General features: G+C 31.6%; 1 protein-coding gene across 2 annotated transcripts in view; it reads right to left on the bottom strand.

Moving 5' to 3' along the window:
* LOC129615945 (band 7 protein AGAP004871) overlaps positions 1-27,864 on the bottom strand; it is an 86,496-nt gene that overhangs the window by 43,324 nt on the left and 15,308 nt on the right. The window contains exons 2-3 of one of the 2 annotated variants that reach the window (XM_055531383.1): positions 1,069-1,141; positions 929-1,011 (exon numbers count right to left, since the gene is read on the bottom strand). In XM_055531383.1, coding sequence (XP_055387358.1) covers positions 929-1,011; positions 1,069-1,141 — 156 coding nt within the window. Of the gene's footprint in view, positions 1-928; positions 1,012-1,068; positions 1,169-27,864 lie in introns of those variants that run through there. The other variant, XM_055531384.1, reaches the window with a different exon arrangement.

Below are 27,864 nucleotides of genomic sequence, written 5' to 3'. Positions count from 1 at the left end.
AGAAATAGCAGGTAGGGTATTTTATTTTAATTAGATTGCAACATTTAGCACTGCATATCTAATTATCTCTAACAAAGGAAGTCATTTTAAATTTAGAAATAAAAATTTGAAATTTGGAAATAAACTAGTTTGAGCAAATTCAAAAACTTCTCAAAGTTCCAAGAAACTTTAAATGATACAGTTGTTTAAAGAAAACTGGACTGAAAGCTTAGCAACAGTTCTACTGAAAAATTAAATGAAACTAGTAAAAGAAAATATTGAAAGACTTCGAAGCAAGAGGAATACAATTCAAGACTGGGAGGATGAAAGAGTGAAGAAAACTGTTCTTGAACAAAGGGTCGACGAATATTGTTTTTTTTTTCTAATTCCTATATTTCACAATGAAGTACTGCACGTGGTGTCAAAGAAATGTGTTTGATAATTTAAGGTCCAAGTTAGAAATGCATATTCCATTATCAAAAACACCTTCTTTTTATTAAAACTTTAAAGTATCAATTAAGAAGCGAAGAAAGTACTTTGGTTTATAAGAAAACTGAAAAACACAAAAAAGTCCAAGATCATATACTTGAAGCTACATCATCTGACACATCGAATCCTAGCAACTTCATAAAACAACTTTTTTGGTCGATTTTGAAATTTTGGGTTCATCGTAAGACACTAAAAGGCAAAAGCTCTTTAAAAAATTTTTATTTAATGTAGGAACTATTAAAAAAATATTCATACCCAATTTGAATTGTGAGATTTGATTAGCCCAGTTAATATGCCGTAATTCATATAATACCGTAAATTTATGTAAAAGGAATTTTTAGACAAATCTTTTTTTATTTTCAGTTTACTTGTCCTTTCTTACTTTCAAAGTATATTGTTACTACTTTATATATAATTCAAAAATCTTAATAAAATATAATTTGGACTATGTCCAAAATACCTCTTGCGGTGGAACGTCATACGTTCGTGTCCTTAAATCTACTCTTGCATATGCATCAATACAAGGTAAAATAAAAAAAATACCTGAAAATATTATTTATATTAAATGTAAAATATTTTATGTAAAACAGATTTAATTACCAGGGCCCTTAGCTCCACCTTGCATTAGTCGTCCTAACCTAAATATTACTGCTCTTTCATATTCTTGAACAACCTTAATAAATGTATAAAAAATATTCATTCTATAGTTGACGTCGTTTGAAAATGTTTTGCAATTTATAACATAGTTAATTAAAAAATATTATGTTTTGAGTTATGAATGCTGTTTGCTATATAAAATATATTTGTTTTTTATAGTACGGTGCAACGCAACTTAAATTTTCAAGTAATTCACTTTAATAAAATTTTTGGGTTTTTCAAATGAAGAAAATAAAACGATTTCTTATTGAAGAAAATCAAATTCGCAAGACCATAAAGTAAAGTTACTTTATTATACTTATTATAACAATTTTGTATTTCATAATTTCATAATTAATTTAATGAATAATTTGTCAATTGCATCAAATTATTAAAAATATTATTAAAAAATAAAAGATGTTCCATATCCAGACTAGAACATTCTTGTTAAAATTATTCTATGAAGTTATGTAAGTCGATTACAATCTTCCGATGTTGTAATAACAATTATTTTACCAATTTGCGGTTAATTTCTTGAGTTTAAGTTCAACAAAAATGGTTCATATTATTTTATAATACAATGCAAAATTTGTTTTTAAAAAAGACGAAGTAACTCTAAGAATGGTCTATTAAAATAATTTTTTTACTTTATTCATTAAATTGCGTGTTTTCAATGTAAGCTGTGAATATAAATTATTTGAAAAAATATCTTTCATAATGTCATAAAATTTTGTATTATATGTAAAGTCATAAACATTCAACTACAGCGTTTCATTTTATATTGCCAAGACTCAAATAGATAATAAGTTTTATACACATTGTACTACTTTCTATCGGAGATCGCCCTGTGTATTAATCCTATTAAAACATAAAACAACTAAACAAATTTTCAGGTTAAGATAAACTTTGGAGTACGATAAACCTCAACCATAAAAGGCAAGTGACAGCATATATATTTCGTAATCCGACATGATTCCGCTTTATATTGAATATTGAAACACTCTACGATGAATTGTTGAAAAGTCAAAAGTACACAAGATAAAAAGTTTGGATGAACAATCATTGAAGCAACTAGAACTAGGTTAGCATCGATCAAGTCATAATACGAATACTGGTACACTGGATTAAGAAATTCCAAAGATATGAGTGTCTTTTGAAAAGAACGATGAAAGAATAAGGGCTGCAACAGGACATTACACTGAGCGTAAAGAAGAAGTAAAAAAGTGACAATTATGCTTTAAATGCTTAGGGAAAGTGCACACGGTTAAAATATGTTCTTCAAGAGGTTGTAAAACATGCCATTGTAAACATCTTGTTGCATGATCCGGATTGGAGGAAATTTTTCCTTATCCTTATTTTAACAAGCCTTAGAAAGTGGATATAATTCTAGAGCAGAAATGTTTGCTGAATTTATAAGGACTGGAGTAATGACCCAAGAAATGTAAGGAATTTTTCCAAAATTAGAGCAGAATCTTCCAAATGTTGTCACTGGATCATTGGGAATATTTAATATAGCCCTAAACAGGTTTATAAATTTAGAGAATACACTTCTCAAAAACAAGAAATTTAAAGAACAACATATAAAATTCTAAAAACACACTATTTTCTGCCCTGTCATGGCATTTTAAAACCAGAAAGTAGTTCGACAGAATTAAAAATGGTTTTCGATGCCTCTTGCAAAACTTCATTTTCTAAAACTTCATCAACAAATTTATCATTCAACGGTTTAATGCTTAAGGGGCCAAGAGTACAAGACAAATTACTTAACACTCTGATTAGATTGCGAATGTATAAATATGTTATGACTGCAGACTTTAGGCAATTGTATCGTCAAATTAAAATAACCAATGGAAACTAATACTTTTAATTAATTCTATGGCAATCCAATACTGAAGAAAACATTAAATATTTTAAATTATCCATTGTTACATGTGGCACAAAGGCAGTACCATGTTTAGCAACAAAACGTATCAATCATTTACCTGACGAAGAAAAAATTAAATATCTACTAGCAGTAAAGGTTATCAATAACTTTTACGTCGACAATATTATAACACGTTAAGATTCATTAAAAGAAGCAATTGAATGATTTAATCGACTTGCTACGGCTAGGAAAATTTAAGATGCATAAATGGGGTTCAAATAATGAAAGGATAGTGTCAGATATATGTCCAGAAGATCGTGAAAAAAAAAAGTATTTGAACAAGCGGTTCAGTATTTGAAAATGTGAGTGTTAATTTGGAAACCTACAACAGATAGATTTACGTTTAAGATCAGTTTGTTACTTTTACTTTAAGTAAAACTGAAACCTATAAGATAAGTTGACATGGGAAACATGAATTTTATAAATTCACAAAATCGCTTACTAATCTATTTCTGTGGGAATTAATTTTCAGTAGTATAATTTTAAAAAATAATTAATTTTGAGTAGCATAATTTTTGTAAAAATAGGTAAGATTTTTAATAAATAAATTAATTAACTTCAAACCAAGCAACAAGAAATTGTTCCACCAAAAAATGCAAAAAAGGGTCACAAAATTTAAATCTGACTGAAACTGCTGCCAAACAGAAGAAGTTATAGAAGACATGGAGATGTTACTAATTAACTTTAAGAAAGATCCAGCTTCAAGAAGAACAGCAGAATATTTACCCGCTGGAGTATATAAACTCAACAAACTATGGAAACAGTTTAACATCAAGAACTTAATAGCAAAACAGTTTTGGAGTGCGAACACTGATCACGCATATTTCAAAACTGAATACCACAACAAGCTGAAGCATGGTACCAGCTCAAAGCGCAAACCAACTCAAAGGCTCTAAAATTAAAAAGAAAGCTGACGAAGACTATGAGACGGACGGTGATTTAGAACAGAACAATAATGAAGAAGCTGAGTTAAACTCTGATCATTTGTTAGATATAGAGGAACAGTAGTGTTACGAAAAGCACCATAATAAAATACAAATGTTTTACCAAGTTGGTGACGAATAAAGTAGGCGAATGCATATAACAAAAGGACTCTGTTACTTTGTTAATATCTTGAAACATTGACCACATATTGGAAAGATATCATTAGAACAAATGATGACATCATTTCCCTTGCAGCAAATGAAGTTGAATCAGAATACCTAAAAGATGAGCATTTCGAAAAAGTGGAAGAGAAACGTCAGGAAATCGTTGCAAGAATAAGGGAGCATGCGCAGAAGTAAATTAAATTTGGTGAGTCACAAGAAAACCAGGTTAAACTACCAGAAATTAACATACCAACGTCCAACGTTCAGTATCACTCATGGGCTAGCTTTGTTAAGCTATCCAATTTGCTTATATAATAGCCAATTGGATAACGTATAAAAACTTCACTATCTCAAAAGCCTATTGTTAAAAAGCCTATAAACTTAATAAGAAATCTGATAGTAACTAATGAAAATTACGTTACTGCATGGAAATTAATAACAGTCAGGTACAAAAATACAAGAATACTGTTCTCAACATATGTGAAAAAGCTGCTATCTCTACATCATTTAAATAATGAAACATCGGATGAATAAGAAACATGTTGGACACTACAAAAGAATGCCCTTGTGCTATAAAAACCTAGACATTGAAACTGACTACTAGGGCCCTAGAATTGGTTTTTTAATCTTTCAAAAAACAGATAAGGAAACTTCAAGGTTCTACGAACACAAGGTATCAAACCCCAGGAAAATCCCAGAATTGAAACCTATGTTTCAATTCCTGGAAACAAGGTTTCAGGCGGTAGAAATTTTGGGGAGCCCGGCAATAAAAACAAAACATGAAAAGCGTAGCAATCAAATGTACCACAGCATGATGAAGGTAAAAGAGCAGCTCAAAATGTACTCATGTCAAAAATTCAAAGACATGAGTATTACTCAAAAATGAGCAGCTGTAAGAAGGCACAACTTATGCTCAAACAGTCTCAGCAGCAATCATGTGAGGAACATGATAATTCTATAAAAATTCCATAAATAAAAACCGATTCCATAAAAACTGGAATTGGTGCAAAAGAAATAAGCTTTCTAAAAAATAGTGTAAACATAACAATTTCGGTTTGGGAAAACGGCTTACGTTTTGGAAAAACAGGTTCATAAAGACAAATGGGAGCACCTTAAGAACATAGAGTTAGTCGACCCTGAATTTGAAAAACCAGCAAAAATTTCTCTTCTATTCGGATCGAATGTCACTGATGAAGTATTACTTAGTAATAAAAGGACCAATCCAGTACCATCCAATAGTTCAGCAAAAAGTGTTTGGATAGATTGTAACTGGTCCTGGAGCAGTAAAAACCCTTAACAACAGCTTGATATGAAAGACAGAAGAAGGATAATTCACCGACAAAAATAATTATTTCATTTTTGTTCACATCCATAATCCTACCTAAGGTTTCATCCCTATACATTGTCACTCCGTTTAAAAGTAATACAGGAGTGTATTTTGAAGGCATAGGAGGAGTACATTTCATTAATGCATAGTGGCGGTTCGTCATCTATTAAGACTTGACCTCTTATTATCAAAATAAACGAATTGCTCATGTTTGTATAAATCTGGTCAATGTCAGGTACTAAACCAACTTATTTCTAAACCAACTTATTTCGGGTCTCATCGTTAGAACAAAACAACGACTTTCTTCAATATAAAGCTGGTGATGAATCGCTATCAGAGAGAGTACGTCGATCACCATTCGATTTTGTTGGAAAGCTGTCAAATCTTCTTTTTGGCTACAGCTAAAAAACTAGAAAACAAAATTGATGATGCAAAATTGATGATAGTAGTCAGACCACGCGGGAGTTATTAAATAATTCTACTTCTACACTACAGAGCACATTCAATTAGTGAAACTATTGAATGAAGCATTTAGAGAATTTAGACAGAATCTGAACACTCTCTTGTCGCTGCCACTCTTTCAGTTATACTAATGATTGAAGTTATCAGTCAAAAGTAACAGAACAAAAGCAAAACTCTATCTTAGATGCTATGACATCAACACATCAAGGTCATAACCATCACATTATACTCTCTCAAAAAGTTTTAAGAAAACAATTCTCCATCATAAGAGGTCATATTCGGACATTCCCGAAATCAAAAATACACAGTAACTTCTGCAACTATACACATTAATGACAATACGGTGGCGAATGACACCATTTTGCTTCATATTTGAATGCAAAATTCCGTTGCCGCAAGCAGAATTGTATCGAATTTTTCACATAATCCCGATACCAACACTTTTTTATAATAATCATCCATAATTTTATTCACGTTATGGACCAAAGAAGAATGTTCAACCTATTTAACAACACAACTGTTGTAACAACAACAAAATCAGTTTAACATTAGAGCAAGCAGGAATTTTACAACTTCACAACTGCCAATTGAAACAACCAACAATGACAATTTCTTCCCAACGTGCTGTTACCAGTCAAGTCGAATTATCGTACCTTCCTACAGTGAATATCACCAAGTTCGTAAGCTTTATCCATAATTTACCCATCACCAATTAGACAAAATAAATACTAGATATTCAGGAAATGTCAGCAAGTTTGAAGAACAACTACGTCAGTTGAATACAAACGAACAACTAGATGATGTTACAATGTTCACAATATATAATCATACTAGAACTTGTATTGTGATTCGTTATCACAAAACGGAGAGTCTCGCGTGTATCTCAAGTTCGGCTGAACCGATTTTGATTAAATTTTATATGTAAGTTTATTTCGACCATGGCATGGATTGATCACGGGACTGTTTTACATTTTTGAAGAAAATATTCAACCGATTTACTTCAAATTTTATATATAAGCTTCATATAGACCGACCCCGAAATCTCCTAACTTTTGGAAGAAATCAGGCCTCAGCAAATGGACGTTTACTACGGGCCAAATATACATTTTTTCCTATATAAAGAGAAATAATCAACCGATTTTATTTAAATTTAATATTTGAATTCCTCGTATTAAAACAATGAACATATAAATTTTTTGGAAAGATCAGAGCTCGAAAACTTATTTGCGGGCCGATTTTACATTTTTCACCATTTCTACGGAACGAATCGATAGAAGTTCTTGAAATTCGATATTTGAGTTCCGGTTGTTACCGAAATTAACTGGCGAGCATTTCAGGGAATTCGGGTAAAAGCGAAATTCTACTAAGAGCCAAATTTACATTTTTCTAGGTATTTCAACTATAAGCTTACTAGTGTCCCAAAAATTGGAAAGAAGTATTTAACAGACATTTTTATAATATTCTGTAACATTTTCACTTAACTAGACAATACACATTGCGGTCGGTTATGTGCTGACCACATCAGATTTTTTTTTTCAAAATCAAAAACTATAAATTACGAAACATTACTGTGCATATTTGTTTATTCCGAGAGAACCTAAAAAAATTTGAGAAAATGATGTCCACATGTGCATTTACGTCGATTATAAACAGGTTTCACAGTTGTAAATAAGTTCATGTGTAAGTAAGTTTGCCAATAAAAAGTGCTTAGTAAATTTGATTTTTACCCGTAAATTATCTGAAAAATTGCAATAAAAGTAAAGGTAATTTTATTATAAAATAATCTTTGTTATATACCAAATTATATACTCTATTCAAAAAATAGTGTCGGATACTTGTCGAAATGTCAAAACCTCGGATATTTGTCGAAATGGCTAAACAAATAGTTAGCAAGGAGAGAATAGGTAAATATAAATAATAGTCTTAATCAATATTGTAATTTTTTTGAAACTTAGTCATAGTAAAAAATTTCATTCAATTTGAATGATAAATATACATATGTACGTATTTGTTGTTTTATTTTGTGAATATTTGATTAAAAATTTTTGAAAGCTGTATAAAATTCTATAAAATTCTACCATAAAAATTTAAACCAAATACAGTTATTAACCTTCTGAAAAAAAAGATACGTTATATGTATACAGGGTGATTCAGAAAGGTATACGACAACATATACCGTTAGTTAGAGGGTCGAAAATGGGTAAAACTTTTACTGCGGAGTAGGTGCGAAATCTCAAGGGTTTTCGAGATACAGGGATTTTAACGAATTTTCACGAAATTTCTAGTTATCTACGCATTTTTGATTATAACTTTCGTTCCGAAAAAGATAGGGCCTTCAAACAAACAGTTTCTAAAAGGTCTGACCTGTTTGTTTGAAACCTTTCTGTATGTGCATAATTCTTTTTGAATTATATTATTATATTATTGAATATTAGTACATTATATATTGGTTTTTACTGAATTATATGTGTATCTTCTTATTTCAAACTAATTACATTCATAAATACTACCATCAGGTGTGTCCAACCAAGAAAATAAAATACACGCAAATGATTTAACTGAAGAACTCAAATCAGATTTTAGTTCCGATAATGAAATAGCTGACCTAAACTTTGAAATGCTGTCCGTTTCACCAGACCTACGTTTGCTCTTGTGATGTTGAGGTCCAGCATTCATACCATCTATTGGGTGGTTGTCCGATCGGTCTCCTTGTTTGTGGGCGCTCTACGGATGTGATCTTCATTACACTGTTACATGGAACTCTATTGACGTGATCTCGCCAATAACGTCTTCTTGACCTGGTCCATATTACCATATCTTGGATGTGGCACTTTTCTCTTATGACCTCGCTTCGAATTCTATCACTGAAAGAGTAGCATCATCTGCAAAGCATGTAATGCTAATGGCGTGATGTTCCAATCCGTACCCCTTGTGCATTGAGTTGATTGCCCTTATGATTTTGTTCATGATTAAATTGAACAGTGTTGGGAAAATTAGTCAATAATCGTAAATTTTTACCGTTGAGTATTTGTAAAACACTTTCCATGAAGAGAATTACTCATAATGAATAAAAAATTTTGTTTGACAAATATTGGGCGTTGACCTCGTATGAAAAGATAGTTTTGTTCATTTCAGGAAATATTGAATTAGCAATAAAACTATCAGAAAAGCTAAACAAATCAGAAGCAAACTCTAAAAACCGAGAAAACACAATTTACTGTTATGTTGAAATAAACGGTAATAAAATAAATGTTCGCAAAATATGTTTTAGGAAATGCTTTGGAGAATCACCAGGATTTTTAAGAAGCGTAACCAAAAAGACACTAACTTCAAATTTTACTGAGGGGCGTGGAAAATCTGTTCCAAAAAACGCTCTCCAGCGTACGAAAGTCATTACTCCCGGCGCAATACTGCAAGAAAATGTTTAAGCTCAGATTTGTCAATAGCCAAAATGTTTCAGCTTTATTGTTCGAACGATGTGAACCCCAAAATTATACTTAAAATAAAAATAATTGTAATTTTTACCAAGTATTTGGTAAAAAACGCTGTACAATCATTTTTTGGTGATATTCACAATTTTTTTGTCAAATTTACCAAATTTCATGAAAAATTTGGTAATATTAACCGAAAAAATTTAGTAAAATACACTGGTAGAAATGTATTTTATAATTAGCTTAGTAAATTATGCAAAAAAATTTGGTAAAAATAAAAACTCTTTTGGTAAATGCAACAAATTTTTAAGTATAAATGACAAAAATTATTGGTAAAGTGCTTTCAAACGAATTTGTTAATTTTACAAAATAATTTAGTAAAATATTACCATGTTTTTTTACTGAAAGGACAAAATGTTTGGTAAAATTGGTAACATTTACTTGCTTTGTAATTCTTACCGAATCTGCTTTGGTAAATTTCACTAATTTTATAAGTTTTACCTTCTTTTAGTAGATTTTACAATAATTTGGTAAATATTACAGTACGATTTTCAAATTACTCTGATGAAGTAACGGTTTGTTGTAACACTTAATTTCATGACCGATAGTCAAAGAAGATGTGTTTTTAACAAGTTTTTTATTAAAATTGGAATTGATGCGGTGGAAATTATTATAAAATTTAATTTTTGTAAATTTTATTGTCTTTAAAATCAAAATAAATAAAAAATAACAAGGATAATTGAGTTCCTAAATTGAAAAAAAAAGTTAAGCAAGTGAGTGAAAGTGTTATTTTAATAACACTTAAATAAATCTGTGCTTTTCACTCTTTTAAAATTTTAGAGGCACGACGGAAACATCTCATTTAAAGATTTCAAAGAGTTCATCATCGACTCATATAGAGGTTGACGAAATTCAAGTCATGACATCTTTTGAGAATTAGTACAATATAAAGAATTATTAGAATAAACTGGTAAGAAATCATACAAAAATATTTATTATTTTATACTAGATTTTTTATGTGATTGTATAATTCATATTGCAGTTTGATATAAAGTTTTTGACAATCATATTACTTAAAAATAAGCTTTGAGTGTTTTGTAATATTTGCTAATTTAATAAAATTTGTAAAAACAATTTATATTAAAGTTTTTTTTAAATGAATTTTCAGGTTCCATAGTCATCATCTCACCTATTATTACATAAATTGGTAAACGAAGAGACATATATTATAAGTTATGTTTTTACTATTTCAGATAAGAATATAGACGATTCTTACTATACTCATCTCATCTACCCAAGTATATTTAGTAAATATGGTAATAATGACGGATGGAAATGGTAATTATTTTCAATATACTTCAGTAAAATTTTTTTTTGCAATGATTACCATTTATCATATGCATTTGTAACAATTACTAATGCCATTTTTTATTTTTACCAATATACTCTTGTAATTATTACCATTTGTTTTTGTCATTTTTACCATGTGTGTTTGTCATTTCTAACATCCTTAATTGTATAAGCATCAACCTTAAATTTACTATACATTTGGTAAAAAAAATGACGTTTTCACCAAATTTACTTGTAAAAACGTTTATAAAAACAAGTAAAAACGTTTCAGTCGGTATAAACCGATGGAATTATACCCTGCACCTTTCGTTGTTGTATAGCAATTACTCAAATCTGTGAAACCATTCTATAGAAATTTCACGGATATGTCTTATTTATAACTCGACACACAACTACCAAGTTTCATGAATCTGACTTTATTTTTCCAAATATTTAAACTTTTGGAATTGTATGGGAGCTACTCGTAGCTGTAGAGCAATTCAACCAAAACTTCAGAAATATATCTGACCTATAACTCGACACACAACTGCCAAGTTTCATGAATCTGATTTTATTATTTTTCCAAATATTTAAAATAATCTTTTGGAGTTGTATGGCAAGTACCCGAACCTGTCAAGCAATTCCATCAAAACTTCAGAAATATGTCTGACCTATAATTGGACACACGACTGCCAAAGCTCATGAATCTGACTTTATTATTTTCTAAATATTTAAAATAAGCTTTTAGACTTGTATGGGAGCTACTCGAACCTGTCAAGCAATTCCACCAAAACTTCAGAAATATATCTGGCCTATACTCGACACACAACTGCTAAGTTTCATGTATCTGACTATATTATTTTTCCAAATATTTAAAATTAGCTTCTGGAGTTGTATCGCAGGTACCCGAACCTGTCAAGCAATTCCTCTAAAACTTCAAAAATATATTGGACCTATAATTGGACATATGACTGCCAAGTTTCATGAATCTGACTTCATTATTTTTCCGAATATACAAAATTTGCTGTTGGAGTTGTATGGCAGCCACCCGAACCGGTACAGCTATCCAATTACAATTTTTAGAGTATATGTAGAATATAATTGGACACATGTATACAAAATTTTATATTTATAGCTTTATTAGTTCTTGAAATATTTAAAATAAACTCTTTGAGTTGTATGGCAGCTACCCGAACCCGTTTTCCGAATTAGTCCAATAACAATAGGGCTCGTCCATAGAACAAAAGAAAAAACTTGTAAAAGTTTGGTGTCGATTGCATTATTAGTTTTTGAGTTATCGTGCGATCAGACGGACGGACGGACGGACGGACAGGTAGACGGACATGTCTAAATCGACGCAGAATTTTACGCTGAGCAAGAATATATATATATGTCCATATCGCAGATGACTCCTTCAAGTAGTTACAAACTCCATACCAAAGTTAGTGCAGGGTATAAAAAGTAGTTTATACTCAGTTTTTGGTAATTATTACTAAGTTTTTTTTGTGTGATACAGAATATGCAGAAATTTTTCATTTCCCAAACTTAGAATTTAAGTTTGGGAAATGAAAATCAAAAAGTAAAAACGTTTCAGTCGGTATAAACCGATTGAATTATACCCTGCATCTTTCGTTGTTGTATAGCAATTACTCAAACCTGTGAAACCATTCTATAGAAATTTCACGGATATGTCTGATTTATAACTGGATACACAACTGCCAAGTTTCATGAATCTGACTTTATTTTTTCAAATATTTAAACTTTTGGACTTGTATGGGAGCTACTCGTAGCTGTAGAGCAATTCAACCAAAACTTCAGAAATATATCTGACCTATAACTCGACACACAACTGCCAGGTTTCATGAATCTGACTTTATTATTTTTCCAAATATTTAAAATAAGCTTTTGGAGTTGTATGGCAAGAACCCGAACCTGTCAAGCGATTCCATCAAAACTTCAGAAATATGTCTGACCTATAATTGAACACACGACTGCCAAAGCTCATGTATCTGACTATATTATTTTCTAAATATTTAAAATAAGCTTTTAGACTTGTATGGGAGCTACTCGAACCTGTCAAGCAATTCCACCAAAACTTCAGAAATATATCTGGCCTATACTCGACACACAACTGCTAAGTTTCATGTATCTGACTATATTATTTTTCTAAATATTTAAAATTAGCTTCTGGAGTTGTGTGGCAGGTACCCGAACCTGTCAAGCAATTCCTCTAAAACTTCAAAAATATATTTGACCTATAATTGGACACATGACTGCCAAGTTTCATGAATCCGACTTCATTATTTTTCCGAATATACAAAATTTGCTGTTGGAGTTGTATGGCAGCCACCCGAACCGGTACAGCTATCCAATTACAATTTTTAGAGTATGTGTAGAATATAATTGGACACATGTATACAAAATTTTATATTTATAGCTTTATTAGTTCTTGAAATATTTAAAATAAACTCTTTGAGTTGTATGGCAGCTACCCGAACCCGTTTTCCGAATTAGTCCAATAACAATAGGGCTCGTCCATAGAACAAAAGAAAAAACTTGTAAAAGTTTGGTGTCGATTGCATTATTAGTTTTTGAGTTATCGTGCGATCAGACGGACGGACGGACGGACGGACAGGTAGACGGACATGTCTAAATCGACGCAGAATTTTACGCTGAGCAAGAATATATATATATATGTCCATATCGCAGATGACTCCTTCAAGTAGTTACAAACTCCATACCAAAGTTAATATACCCTTCACGAAGTGCAGGGTATAAAAATAGATACATGAAACAAATGTTTTATTTTGAAAGCGAAACTTACGAAAACTAAACAGAGCAGCACATAGAAGCCGATTTAGCGTATAACACTAAAGAAATAGATAAAAGTTTATCAAAATCAAATATAAATATGAAAACATATACATTTGATTTACAACAGTGTCTTCCAACCGTACTTAAACGCAAACGTTTCATGTTATAAAAGAAAACTTTTTACATATAATATAACTATACATGATTACGAAACAAACGAAGCATTTAACCATTTGCGGCACGAGGCGGAAGGAATACATTCACATATCAAAACAATAGAACATAAATTCCTAATTCCAGGACATAGTCATATGGGTAGTGATGTAGATCATGCAATAATTGAACGAAGAAAGTAATAATACACTGCTCCAATAAACCATCCAAATGAATGGTACCTATTTTTTAGAACTTGTTGGGCAAAAATCAGTTTCATGTTACTGAAATTGCAGATAGATTTTTTGATTTTGGTAGCTTTTGAAAATAACAAGTTTATTTGGAGAAAATTTATTGCAAGGGATGAAAAATTTGTATGGCAAAATATTAAGTGGCTTAAATATAGTCAAACAAATCCTTTTAAAGTACTGTACAAAAATTCTTTAGATGCACTTTTACCTTGCAAAACTTTAAATATTTACAAACGTGGTACTAAAAATCTTAGTGTTGATGACATAATTCAATTTACTGAAAGACCAGTTATATCAAATGAAAAAAAAAGATTTAGTTTAGTTATTGGACTGACCATTATGTTACCAATTTGAACAGGACCATTATGTTACCATGACTTTTACAAAAATTCAACAGATGATACTATACCAAATTTGCATCCCGATATAACAGATGAAGTTTTTCTGGATGTAAACGGAATTGAAAATTAGAAATATTATTATAATAATATTTGATTATATTGTTAAAATAATGAATTTATTTTTATTAACGTGTGTGAAATTACAATTTAATTTTATATAAAGTTTAATATGTTTCCTAAATGAATTGATTAAATATGTTTTTAAGTTCTTAAAATAAAAGTTAGTATTTGGAAATTGATATTTTATTTCTTAAAGTTAAATTTTTTCTAATTTTGATTATTAATTGTTTAATACGTATGACCGGATTACACATACCTGTTCATTTGGAATAAGAGAATAAGTTTATTTGTTTAGTTTAAAAATATGCATGGCGATTTGGGATAACGACATAACTTAACATACGTTGGTAAGTTAGATAAAAAGCATTTGGAAATAAAGTTGGGTCAAACCAATGGTTTGTATTGTAGCACTTTTCCCTTCAACAAGTGAAAATTCTGCTTTTAACTACACTATGTATAACTATCACACTATTAAAATTATTTTCATTCATATTAAAAGCTATTTCTAGGATTGCATATATTTAGGATGAACGATTTATGTAGTCTTTGAAATAAAGCAAAAATTAATATAAAGAGGGGTTAACATAATGCTCGATTTTAAGGGTTAATTGTGTGAGTTAAGAAAAATAATTATATTTTTTAATGTCATGGAATTTACCGTTAGCTTTTTGCGTTTATAGAAATTTGAAAAAGCTTGCGATTTCGGAAATATAAGGTGTCAAAAATTCAAATTTTACAAATTTCAAGAGGCCATAACTTGAGAGGGGGTGGAGATGGAAAAAAATTTTCTTCTAACGAAATGAAGCTTTTATTAGTGTCTAAAAGTCCCTAATTTCAAGCTTCTACAGGCTGGGGTCTAGAAGAAAAACGAGATCAAAAATTTGGAAAAAAAGAACTTTAGATAACGGTAAATTTGAACGGCCATTTTGTTTTTCTAAAGTTTAACTATAGTATACCGCGGTAGGGGAAGCAAGCCACTGCCTTTCTGCGTTTGCAAAATTTCAAAAATGCTTATGGTTTCATTGCAACAATTAGTTAAAATAGGCTATTTTTAGTGGTTTGGAGGGGTATAACTTCTAAAGGGGGGGAGATAGGTAAAAATTTTGTTCTACGAAAATAAGTTTCTAGTAAATATCTATGTACATATTAAATTTCTATCTTTAATAATGTAGAATTTTTGTAAACAGACACACGGACAGACGGACGGACGGACGGACGGACAGAGTGAAACTAATAAGCACTTTTTTTCAAAAACTTTTTGGAAAAGTGCTAAAAATGACATATTTTTAAACCAGAGAAGAATTACACAAACTTGTTTTTAATCCCGTTAAATTTTCCTTACCGTTTGTAACGCTAAGAAATAACGGTCTTAGATATAGACTCAAGTGTATGTTTTTAAGTTATTGTTTTCGAATTCTGAGTTGATTTAGCTTTATCTGTCCGTCCGCCCGTCAGCCCAAGCGATAACTCAAAACTAATCAAGCTAAATTTACCTAATTTTTACAAATGATTTATTGTAGTAAGTGCTTATTTAAATTGGATATGATCGGGGTACCGGTTCGGGTAGCTGTCATACAACTTCAAAATTTATTTGGCCATATCTCAGAAACTATAAAAGCTGTGGTATTGAAATTTCATCTAATCGAATACATAAGTAGGGCCAATGTGCTTGATAAAATTCGTTAAAATTTCTTGGCTCTTTCTAGTGGCTGCCATACAACTTCAATAGTAGTTTGGCACACACAATATTTTGAATAACACAGTACTGAAATTTTGCATAAATTAATATGGTAATACGGCAACTTAAAGTCATAGTCTGTCCCATAGCCATTTGTGGCATACTTATTCGCACATAGGATAACAAATTCGTACGGGTATCACAGAGTTGACAAGGTCAATTCTATTGTTTCTCGTTAGTTCATAACTTTCTTAATATTCAACTTTCAGTCAAGATTTGAAAACTAAAATATGCCAGGCTATGAGTACTTTTATTGATAAAAAAATCATAACAATAAGTTCATTACCTTTTTCAATGTTCAATTCAAAGTTAAAAATTGCTCTACTGAAAAGTAACAAAAAATCACTTATGTCGTTTTTCCCTTTTACCACAGATATAATTTAACCATATGCAAACCGAAATTATGATGCATTTAAAATTATCTAACAAACGTTTTCAAGCAGCATTAATCAATATTTAATCAGTTACCTAGTTTTGCCAGAAGCCATATAAGCGATCATAATATGCATCAAGAAAATGAAATATAAACAAATTCCAAATACCAGTTGAAAGTGAAGATTTTTTCTTGATTCAAATTTTGCATATCGAGTTTTCGGTGGGAATGAACTTCTCCATAGTAGGGAAGTGTAAATAAACTATTTTTAGCAATCTGTCGGTCTGTCGGTGTGTCGGTCTGTCGGTCTGTATGTGCACGCGTGTATCTCAAGTTCGGCTGAACCGATTTTGATAAAATTTTATATACAAGTTTATTTCCACCATGGCACGGAATGATCAACTTTTGGTATATATCAGGCCTCGGGAAATGCACTTTTTAGCGGGCCTGTTTAACATTTTTGAACATTTTGCAGATAATATTCAACCGATTTACTTCAAATTTTATATATAAGCTTCACTAGACCGACCGCGAAATCTCCTAACTTTTGGAAGAAATCAGGCCTCAGCGACTGGACATTTACTACGGGCCAAATATACATTTTTTCGTATATAAAGAGATCAACCGATTTCATTGAAATTTAATACTTGATTTCCTCGTATTAAAACAATGATCATATAAATTTTTTGGAAAGATCAAGGCTCATCACCATATCTACGGAACAAATTCATAGAAGTTCTTGAAATTTGATATTTGAGTTCCGGTTATTACCGAAACTAACTGGCGAGGATTTCAGGAAATTCGGGTAACACAAAGCGAAATTCTACTAAGAGTCAAATTTACATTTTTCTAGGTATGTTAATATAAGCTTACTAGTATCCCAAAAATTTGAAAGAAGTATTTAACAGATATTTTTATAATATTCTGTAAAACTTTCACTTAACTAGGCAATACACATTGCGGTCGGTTATGTACTGACCACATCAGATTTTTTTTTCTTTATTAAATAAAGAATTTTTTATCCTTATTTATAATTAAACTAATGTCTTTACATCTAACAAGTCCCAATACTCATTTTTTTTTACGAAATATTACGATTTTTTGGCTTCGTTCCTGTTTTTTTCTTTAAATGCTACTGATCGTGTCTTATTTCTTATTATTTTTTTCTTTTTTTTACGTAAAAAAGAGTTTAATATTTTAAAAAATCTCAGGATATTATACACATTTTTTAAAAAGCTTCCCATTTAAATTCTATTGCACGAAAAAGAAAGAAAGGTAGAAGGAAAGAAAAAATGAAAAAAAATTTCAAATTCATATTTCAGTATGGTTTCAAATGTTAATGAGGATGGATGTATGAGTTTTCATGCTCATTTTGTATTTCCCAATAAGGTAAGTTGAGTTGTGTGGGCTAGCAAAATTGTTAATAAAAGTAATATAGATTGACACATTTCAACAATTTGAACAATCGCATTTCATTTATTTATACGTTACTTATAAAATTTTTTCAAATAATTTCAGTTAGTTTTTAAATTATTAAGAATAAATATATATGTACCTACTTCCAATCATTTTTTTTAAATAATTATTTTAAAACTAAGTAAGTAAGTAAGTAAATAAACTTTATTCATTCTAGTTACAATAGTAATACAATTATCATCTTAATACTAAATACAAAACTAAATTACAAGCATATAAAGTTTGATTAATAATATACATACAACTTTTTTAAATTCAAATTCTTACAAAATCTTATATATGAAAAAAAGCAATTTTGATTTAATTGTAAAAATATACATACTAACTAGAAGAATAAGAGAAAGCATTAAATAGTTCAGGTAACATAATGAATAAACGAGAAGACACAATATCATAAAAATTCCGATAGTTTGTAGTTCGAAATGCTGGAGTAATTGCAAAGAATATTTGATTAGAACGCAAGTCATAGGCATTAGAATTCCTTCTATTAAGATAGCCACCTCTCGTAAAAAATATCTTCAATACTTTGTAATAATATAGCTGTCTAACCGGAAGAATTTTTAAAGATCTAAACAGTTCGATGCTATAAGAATATCTATTCATGCCACATATATTTCTGATAACAGATTTTTGCAATATTAAAAGAGGGTTAATTTTATTTTTGTAGACGCCCCCCAGCAACTCATGCCGTACTGCAACTTAGAATGAAAAACACCGTAATAAAACATTTTAAGCACGTCTACTGAACATAACTTTTTCAGTTGATAGAAATGTCTTGATGTACAGCGGAAGTATGATTTCAGCTTAGAAGTATGTTGCGACCAATTAAATTTTCTATCGATAATAACACCAAGATACCTGAAATTTTCAACTTTTTCAATAAAAAAACACCCAGGACTGCAAATGAAAATATCACCTGAATTCACATTAAGCTCCCTATTCCCAACAAAACGCTTAAAATTAGAATCATGAAAAACAAAATCTACATCAGGATTGTCCTGCTGAGTGAGGTTAAAAAACATTAGTTTAGTCTTATCACTTACGATTAATTTATGCTTAGTAAACCAGTTACGAAAAACGTGTAAGTCATTATTAATATCACCAGCTAAGTTGAGAGGATTATCACAGCAATAAGACACAGCAACGTCATCAGCAAAGGCTGTTAAATTACCTCGAAATTCCTGTTTGAAAAGTGAATTTATATAAATTAAGAACAGGACCGGGCCCAGAACTGAACCTTGAAGTACACCCTAACTAATATTTTTATAGTCACTGCAGCAATTTTCAATTCTAACGCATTGTGTTCTGTCACTTAAATGTGATGTGAACCAATCAAAAATGAAACCACGAAAACCCAAGGCAAACATTTTTAGTAAAAGAATAGAATGATCTACCATATCAAAAGCTTTAGTAACATCAACGAAGTTACCGGCACAATGTTTTTTATTATCCAAACCTTTGTTAATGTTCGAACAAAATTGTAGAAGTGCATCTTCGGTTGAGATACCATTTCTGAAGCCGAATTGTTTATCACTAAAAATATTTAACTTGTTCAAATAATTTAAGACCCTTCGCTTAATAGCCTTTTCAAAAATTTTTTAAATGGTGGACAGCAATGAAATCGGCCTATAATTGTTAGTATCAGTATGATCACTCTTTTTAAAAAGCGGTACTATAACTGCACACTTTAACTGACTAGGGAAAACACCTGACAAAACACTAATGTTAAAAATATAAGTTAAAACATCAACAACATTTAAAGTAATGTGCTTGAATATTTTATTAGAAATACCATCAATACCAGCAGAGTATGAGTTATCCAGTGATTTGATAATATCAAAAACTTCATTCACAGCGATGCTATCAAAAAAGAAACTATTCTTTATATTAATTTCATCAACAGAACTGACATTACTATTACCAAGACCAGAAGCCAAATCGGCCGCAATAGACGAGAAGTGATTGTTAAATTCACAAGCAACTGTGGTTTCATCTGAGATAATTTGGCCATTTTGCTTCAAATGTATGGTCGCACTCTTACCTCGTGTTCCATTCAACAGATCATTAACTAAACGCCATTCTTCCCTTAAGTCACCTTTACATTTAACAAATTCAGAATGATAAAAACTATTACGGCATCTATCAGTTTCATGCTTCACAGATTTTGATAATTTATTATATCGAATTTTCAAACGAGTATTATTCCTATGTCTGTATAATTTCATCCTTAATTTATTTTTCAAACTAATTTTACGTAAGAGGCCTTCATTCATCCAAGGTTTTAATTTTTTCTTTTTCCTTAGTTTATTTTGTTAGAGGAGTTTCTAGAAGATACAATTAGCAAGTTCCATTGGTAATTACTTTTATATTAGCTAGAGCAACCGCTTCTTCCGCGTTATTATAAGAAAATTGCTGATTATTCAGTGTCTGAGTGAGAGTGTTAATCTCAGCTCTCGATAATAACGTAGGATTAATAATATTATTTTTAGCCAGTGTATGGCATATTTGAGGTTAATTATTTCTTCTTTGATTAGTTTTATTTTGTTTTGTAGTTTTTGTGTGAAGAGTGTAATTGTACTATCGTGTATTGGGTACTTTATTTTTTCTATGATTTTATTTGTAACTTGTGTTAGGTTGTTGAGTCTATCTTTGAGGGTTTCTTTTTCTTAGAGCCAGTCGAATATCTTCAGTTGATCTGCTTTTTATGATTCTCGCTTGAAGGAACTAAGTGAGTTTATCAATTGCAGTGATGGTTAGCTTTGATTCTGTTGAGAAAATATCAATATGTAAGGTGTGTCCCGCGAAGGTGGGGATTGGTGTTTCTGCTATCTCAGGCTTATTGGGGTGCCTATCATACTTATTTTCTTTGCAGATCGTACACATTGCAACGAATTTCTTAATTTTGCTCGTCATTTTAGGAAAATAACAAATCTGTATAATTTGTGCCCTATTTTCTGCGGCATTTCTATGTGGGCGTTTATGATTCGTAATTATAATTTCATCCTGTTCGGATTCGTCGGTTATATCTTTCACTATTGTTCGAGTAAATCTAATTTTGTAGTTTTCGAAGTGTTTGGTGTAAATTCTTTGTATTTTTCCCATAGTAGCCTCATCCGTCATAATTGCATTTATAATATTTGGATTCAAAAATTTCTTTAAAATCGCATTCAAATCATTTTCTGAAAACTGTGTTTGAGATATAATATGTCAATAGTAGTTTTTAAAAGGATTTATTAACTTATAGTCATCATTGTTATTTGTATTTAATTTTATTTTTAATTTTTAAAAATTTATAGATACACAAATAAATCTGATTGCTCCAGATAAGTAATTCTTTAGAAAAATCAGAGACTATACAATTGCTAAGAGCTCTTTTTCATTAGTAGCATAATAGTTTTGCGTTTTTCGCAAAATCCTGTATAAATCTTCTGTAATACCCCGACATTCCTAGAAAAGACCTTAACTCTTTCAAGTTTTTGGGAATGGGCATGCTGCATATTGCTTGCACCTTCTTCGTATTGGCTTTGAGTCCTTTCTCGGATACGACAAATCCCAAATATTCAACTTCATTCTTAAGGAATTCACATTTATTCAGTTGCACTTTCACGTTTTGAGTTCTCAAAGTGTTTTTCTTCATTCTCTCCCAAGATGATTATATCATCTATATAGATGTAAGATTTTGTACCGATGTCCTTCCAAATTGTGAAGGAGCGTCCTTTGAAATTGTGACGGATATGATTTCGAATAGACGGGGTCCTCGGATGTCGTTCTAATTTCTGCCTGTACTGTAGTTGTGTATGGAAGTTTTTTGTCGGGATCAGCAAATAGGGTTGTATACTTTTTTATGAGAAAATCAAACCTTTCTTTTTTTGGATAGAATTTAAGTGGGATGTACGAATTTCTATATTATTAACTGATTGTATGTTGTATTGTTTAAAAGGCATTTTTATGTTACGTATTAATTCTAGATAACTCTCATTAGTATGGATTGTTATGTTTAGATCCCTCATGATATCATTTCCTATAATACCATCGAATAGATTCAAATTTGATAAGATATAGAATTTTATTTTAGGAACTTCTGAACAAAAAATGTTTATAAAAGCATGATGCGTGACTCTCGTGCTACCCTCTATTGAGCTCGCATCAAAAACTTCATCATTTGGGATTGGATTTTTTATTAACCTTGGGTGAACGTAATTTTTGTTTGAACCAGTATCTATATGAAATTTTAGAGTCTCCCCATTTCCCGCTTGATGCTCTATTTATGGAAGTGAGGAGCTCTCTAATCTAAAAAATTATTATCTCCATCAGTTTGGCCTGAGTTGTTGGAGTTTCGTTTATTAGCGCAAGCACATGTACAAGACTTTCTGCTAGGATTTTGTTCTTGATCTCTGCTCCCAGAAGGTTGGATGTAGTTAACCCTCTGCATTTTATTGTGGCTCTTCTGTTGATTTGGAAATGATCTTTTACCACCAGAGTCCTAATTTGTTTAGAGCCGGCGGGTTCGTTTTTAAGTTGCAGTTGGGACGGGTTAATCGTATTTTGTAATCGTATTGTGAATTGATTGTGCATAAGGTCTTTGATGTCTCCAGCAATTAGGGAAATGATCATTCTCTCGTTGGCCGTATCTAAAATTATTTCTATGTTGATTTGGTCGATAGTTATTATATCCAAATTGTCTTATTTGACTCAAATTATTCCCTAAGTTGCTTTCCCGGTTATCTATATTTTGTCTGGCAGCACTTGGTTGTGTAAAATTGTATTTCCGAAAGTTTGAATTATTTTTATGAAGATGTGAATTAGAAACGGATACCCGAGTTAATTCGTTATTTTTGTGATGATTTGGGTTATTATTCTTGCTCGTCATATTATCTAACTTTAAACATAATTGAAGTGCTTGGGACGGATTCTGTGGGTCGCTTACTCCCAACAATCTAGGTAAATCACCCTTTAGCCCGCAAATGAATGTATCGAGTCCCTTATTTCTACACAGTTTTGCCATCGTTAAATATGCCTCCTGCGATACATCCATGCAGCCAGTGTTCCGATATCCCTATTGTCAGAGTAGTGCAAATTTAAACATTCAATCATCTTCCGCCAATTTATTGGGGTATCATATGCAGCTAGTGCCTTGTCAGCGTTTTCTATTATATTGTTCCTGATTGCACTTAGGATTCCATAATACTTGGCAGATCCTCTGATATGATCATAAATCGCCAAGATTCTCTCCACAGCCTTTTTCCACGAGCCGTACTCTCCTTCGTCACCAGAAAAGGTTCTCAAACTCTTTACTATGTCTGGGGTCGTGTTCATTCCCTCTAATCCTCCTTCTTTGTTAAAATCAATTAGGAAATCGTCCTTCCCTACCCTATAAATTCTGCGTGCTTCATGTTTCATTAGTTCTCTAACAGATTCAGAGACATTTGCGCCTTGCCCATCGAGCACATGTTCCGGTTCATTTTGGTTCACAATTCGGGGCTCCTTATCAAATTCTAAATGATGTCCTATGCGGCTTAATTGTGGGCCTAAATTTTCAGGAGTAGATGTTATTACAAATGGAGTTGAAGGCGGTCTTGATTTCATATCAGATGCTTTCAAGGCAATATAGAAGAGATTTCGATATTTTATGTTAGAAGAAGACCTAGAGTGTTAAGAACTAAGGACAAAATAATCATAGGCTCAACGGAAAATTGGTTATTAGAAATTCAAAGAAAGCTTATAACTCTATAACTCCAATATAATAACCAATTTCAGTTTAAAATGCTTTAAGATTTTGTTGTAATAAATTTTTGTGTATGTGTAAGAGTTTAGTAAGGATATTTTGAAGGAATTTTGTTAGGAATATGCCACACACCGTAAGGTTTGATTTAAAATTTCTTGCATATTCTTTTCTTTACAAAATTTTGCTTGTCGTTTTTCAATTAGTTTATTCAAAGTTACAAACAATTCTGTAAAATTATAATTAAATTACTTATTATTTTGACAAAATTATTTGATACAAAAACAAGTAAACAAAAAAATTTTTTTATTTGCCTGTAATAGTAAATATTTAAATATGAAATATTGATTAAAACAAATTAAAAACAAGTAAAAACGTTTCAGTCGGTATAAACCGATTGAATTATACCCTGCACCTTTCGTTATTGTGTAGCAATTACACGAACCCGTGAAGTCATTCTATAGAAACTTCACGGATATGTCTGACCTATAATTGGACATCCGACTGCCAAGTTTCATGAATCTGACTTTATTATTTTTCCAAATATTAAGAATAAGCTTTTAGGCTTGTATGGTATCTACTCGAACCTGTCAAGCAATTCCACCAAAACTTCAGAAATATATCTGACCTGTAACTCGACATACAAGTGCCAAGTTTTATGAATCTGACTTTATTATTTTTCCAAATATTTAAAATAAGCTTTTGGAGTTGTATGGCAAGTACCCGAACCTGTCAAGCAATTCCACTAAAACCTCACAAATATATCTGATCTACAATCGGACACACAACTGCCAAGTTTCATGAATCTGACTTTATTATTTTTCCAAATATTAAGAATAAGCTTTTACACTTGTATGGGAGCTACTCGAACCTGTCAAGCAATTCCACCAAAACTTCAGAAATATATCTGACCTGTAACTCGACATACAAGTGCCAAGTTTCATGAATCTGACTTTATTATTTTTCCAAATATTTAAAATAAGCTTTTGGAGTTGTATGGCAAGCACCCGAACCTGTCAAGCAATTCCACTAAATTTTCACAAATATATCTGATCTACAATCGGACACGCAACTGTCAAGTTTCATGAATCTGACTTTATTATTTTTCCAAATATTTAAAATTAGCTTCTGGAGTTGTATGGCAGGTACCCGAACCTGTCAAGCAATTCTTCTAAAACTTCAGAAATATATTTGACCTACAATTGAACACATGACTGCCAAGTTTCATGAATCTGACTTTATTATTTTGCCGAATATAAAAAATTTGCTGTTGGAGTTGTATGGCAGCTACCCGAACCGGTGCAGCTATCCCATTATAATTTTTAGAGCATGTGTAGAATATAATTGGACACATGTATACAAAATTTTATATTTATAGCTTTATTAGTTTTCGAAATATTTAAAATAAACTCTTTGAGTTGTATGGCAGCTACCCGAACCCGTTCTCCGAATTAGTCCAATAACAATAGGTTTCGTCCTTGGCACAAAAGAAAAAACTTGTGAAAGTTTGGTGTCGATAGCATTATTCGTTTTTGAGTTATCGTGCGATCGGGCGGACGGACGGACGGACGGACAGACGGACATGTCTAAATCGACGCAGAATTTTACGCTGAGCAAGAATATATATATATGTCCATACCGCAGATGACTCCTTCAAGTAGTTACAAACTCCATACCAAAGTTTATATACCCTTCACGAAGTGCAGGGTATAATAACTTAATTATAATGGGATAGCTGCACCGGTTCGGATGGCTGACATACAACTCCAACAGCAAATTTTTTATATTTGGCAAAATAATAAAGTCAGATTCATGAAATTTGAAAGTCGTGTGTCCAATTATAGGTCAAATATATTTCTGAAGTTTTAGAAAAATTGCTTGACAGGTTCGGGTACCTGCCATACAACTCCAGAAGCTAATTTTAAATATTTGGAAAAATAATAAAGTCAGATTCATGAAACTTGGCAGTTGCGTGTTCGATTGTAGATCAGATATATTTGTGAAGATTTAGTGGAATTGCTTGACAGGTTCGAGTAGCTCCCATACAAGTCTAAAAGCTAATTTTAAATATTTGGAAAAATAATAAAGTCAAATTCATGAGACTTGGCAGTTGTTTGTCCAATTATAGGTCAGACATATCCGCGAAGTTTCTATAGAATGTTTTCACAGGTTCGAGTAATTGCTACACAATAACGAAAGGTGCAGGGTATAATTCAATCGGTTTATACCGACTGAAACGTTTTTACTTGTTTGAAAATTTTATTTAATTGTTTCACTTATTTCAAAATTTTATTTTTTTCGATTCTTACAATTATTCATTTAATTATTTATAATTTTATTTATTATTTAATTTAAAATTTATTTTTTTTTATAAAATTTAAAAATGTTGTATGGAATTAGATTAAATTTATTTTATAATCTAAATCAAATGCTTTTATAATTTTCGTCCAATGCGACAGAAGATATTTTAAATTTCCATATGTTTTTATAATTCTTTTACAATATAATTAATTTTTAGCACTTTTCCAAAAATTTTTTGAAAAAAGTGCTTATTAGTTTCACTCTGTCCGTCCGTCCGTCCGTCCGTCCGTCCGTCCGTCCGTCCGTCTGTCAGTTCGTCCGTCCGTCCGTCCGTCAGTTCGTCCGTCCGTCCGTTCGTCCGTCTGTCCGTCCGTGGACACTTTTTTTGTTTACAAAACTTTTACACCCTTGAAGATAGAAAGCTTTTTTTTTTTTTTTTTTAACGAGAGGACGGGTGAAAAATCTCGAAAGACACTGCCAGACGAAAAGCAGTAGTGTGGAACTTTAATCCACTTAAAAGCACCCTCCTCAAAATAAACTATAAAACTAGCCGGAACCACTAACCATTAATTTTGCTCTAACTTTTTTGATTATTTACAAGCCTTTCATCTGGCACAATAGTGTAGTAAGTACTCATTGTTCCAGATAAAAAAACTTTAAAATAGCTCGAGAGGTCTCTTACGTTTAAGTCTCCTAACAAAGTTTTGATTGTCAACCAATCCAGCCGCCTCGATGTTGACATGATTGGATAAACGCATTTTATGATTGGCTGCTTGCTTTTTAATTTCGTCTGTGACACTTAGGATCCCGTAATAGCCTATTTTGAAATCTTTGTATAGATTGGATATGAGTCTGCGCAGCGCAGCCCCACAACTGAATACCGTAAGCCCAGACAGACTTAAATATTTGATTATATATCAAAACTTTGTTGTATATCGTCAATTTGGAACGCCTCCCCAAAAGCCATTGGAACTTTCTGTATTCCTCCTCTAGTTGAGATCTCTTTTTCTTTATGTGCTCCTTCCATCTGAGTTTCGCGTCCAACGTTATTCCCAAATACTTCGCCGTGTTTGCGGTCGGAATCAAGACGCCATTTATTTGAACCGAAAATGAATTGTCAATTTTCCTATTAGTGAAATTTACATGTACTGATTTCATTTCGTTAAGTTTTATATTCCACTTTCTAGTCCATTTCGAGATCTCATCACTGGCTCTTTGCAATTTTTGTGTAGAATCATTTTCATTTCGTCCAACTGCGATAACTGCTGTATCATCAGCAAATGTAGCTGTTATCACTCCTTCCGATTCAGGAATATCACACGTGTATAGCAAGTACAATATCGGGCCCAATATACTCCCCTGTGGTACCCCCGACTTGATATCCCTAAGCGAAGAGTACTCCTCTTCCTGTTTAACTCGAAATTCCCTATTAGTCAGGTAAGATTCGAGCAGGTCAACATACTGCCTTGGTAGTAATCGCCTAAGTTTTTTTATTAATCCACAATGCCAAACCTCATCGAAGGCCTGGGCTACGTCCAAAAATATGATAGAACATACTGCTTTTTCTTCCAGTGAATTCTCTATTATGTCAGTTATTCTATGAATCTGATCTATGGTTGAGTGGTTGCGCCGAAAACCAAATTGATGATTCGGGATTAACCTTTTACTTTCAATTATAGGCTGGAGTCTTCTCAATAAAAGTTTCTCTAGTAGTTTTGAAATCATCGGCAACAAAGAGATTGGTCTATAAGAAGTCGCCCTGTCTATAGGTTTGCCAGGTTTGTGCAGCATGATTATCTCTGCAACTTTCCAAATTTCAGGCACGTAATTGAACCTTATACACGCATTTATTAGGCGCGTAAGCATCGTTATACCCCTTTTGGGTAATTCTTTCAAAATATCGGCCGTTA

The sequence above is a fragment of the Condylostylus longicornis genome, unplaced genomic scaffold (assembly GCF_029603195.1).
Source record: "Condylostylus longicornis isolate FDR11 unplaced genomic scaffold, ASM2960319v2 ptg000154l, whole genome shotgun sequence".
Lineage (NCBI taxonomy): Eukaryota > Metazoa > Arthropoda > Insecta > Diptera > Dolichopodidae > Condylostylus > Condylostylus longicornis.
Note: the sequence above shows the minus strand (reverse complement) of the source record. Positions and strands in the feature narration are given on the sequence as shown.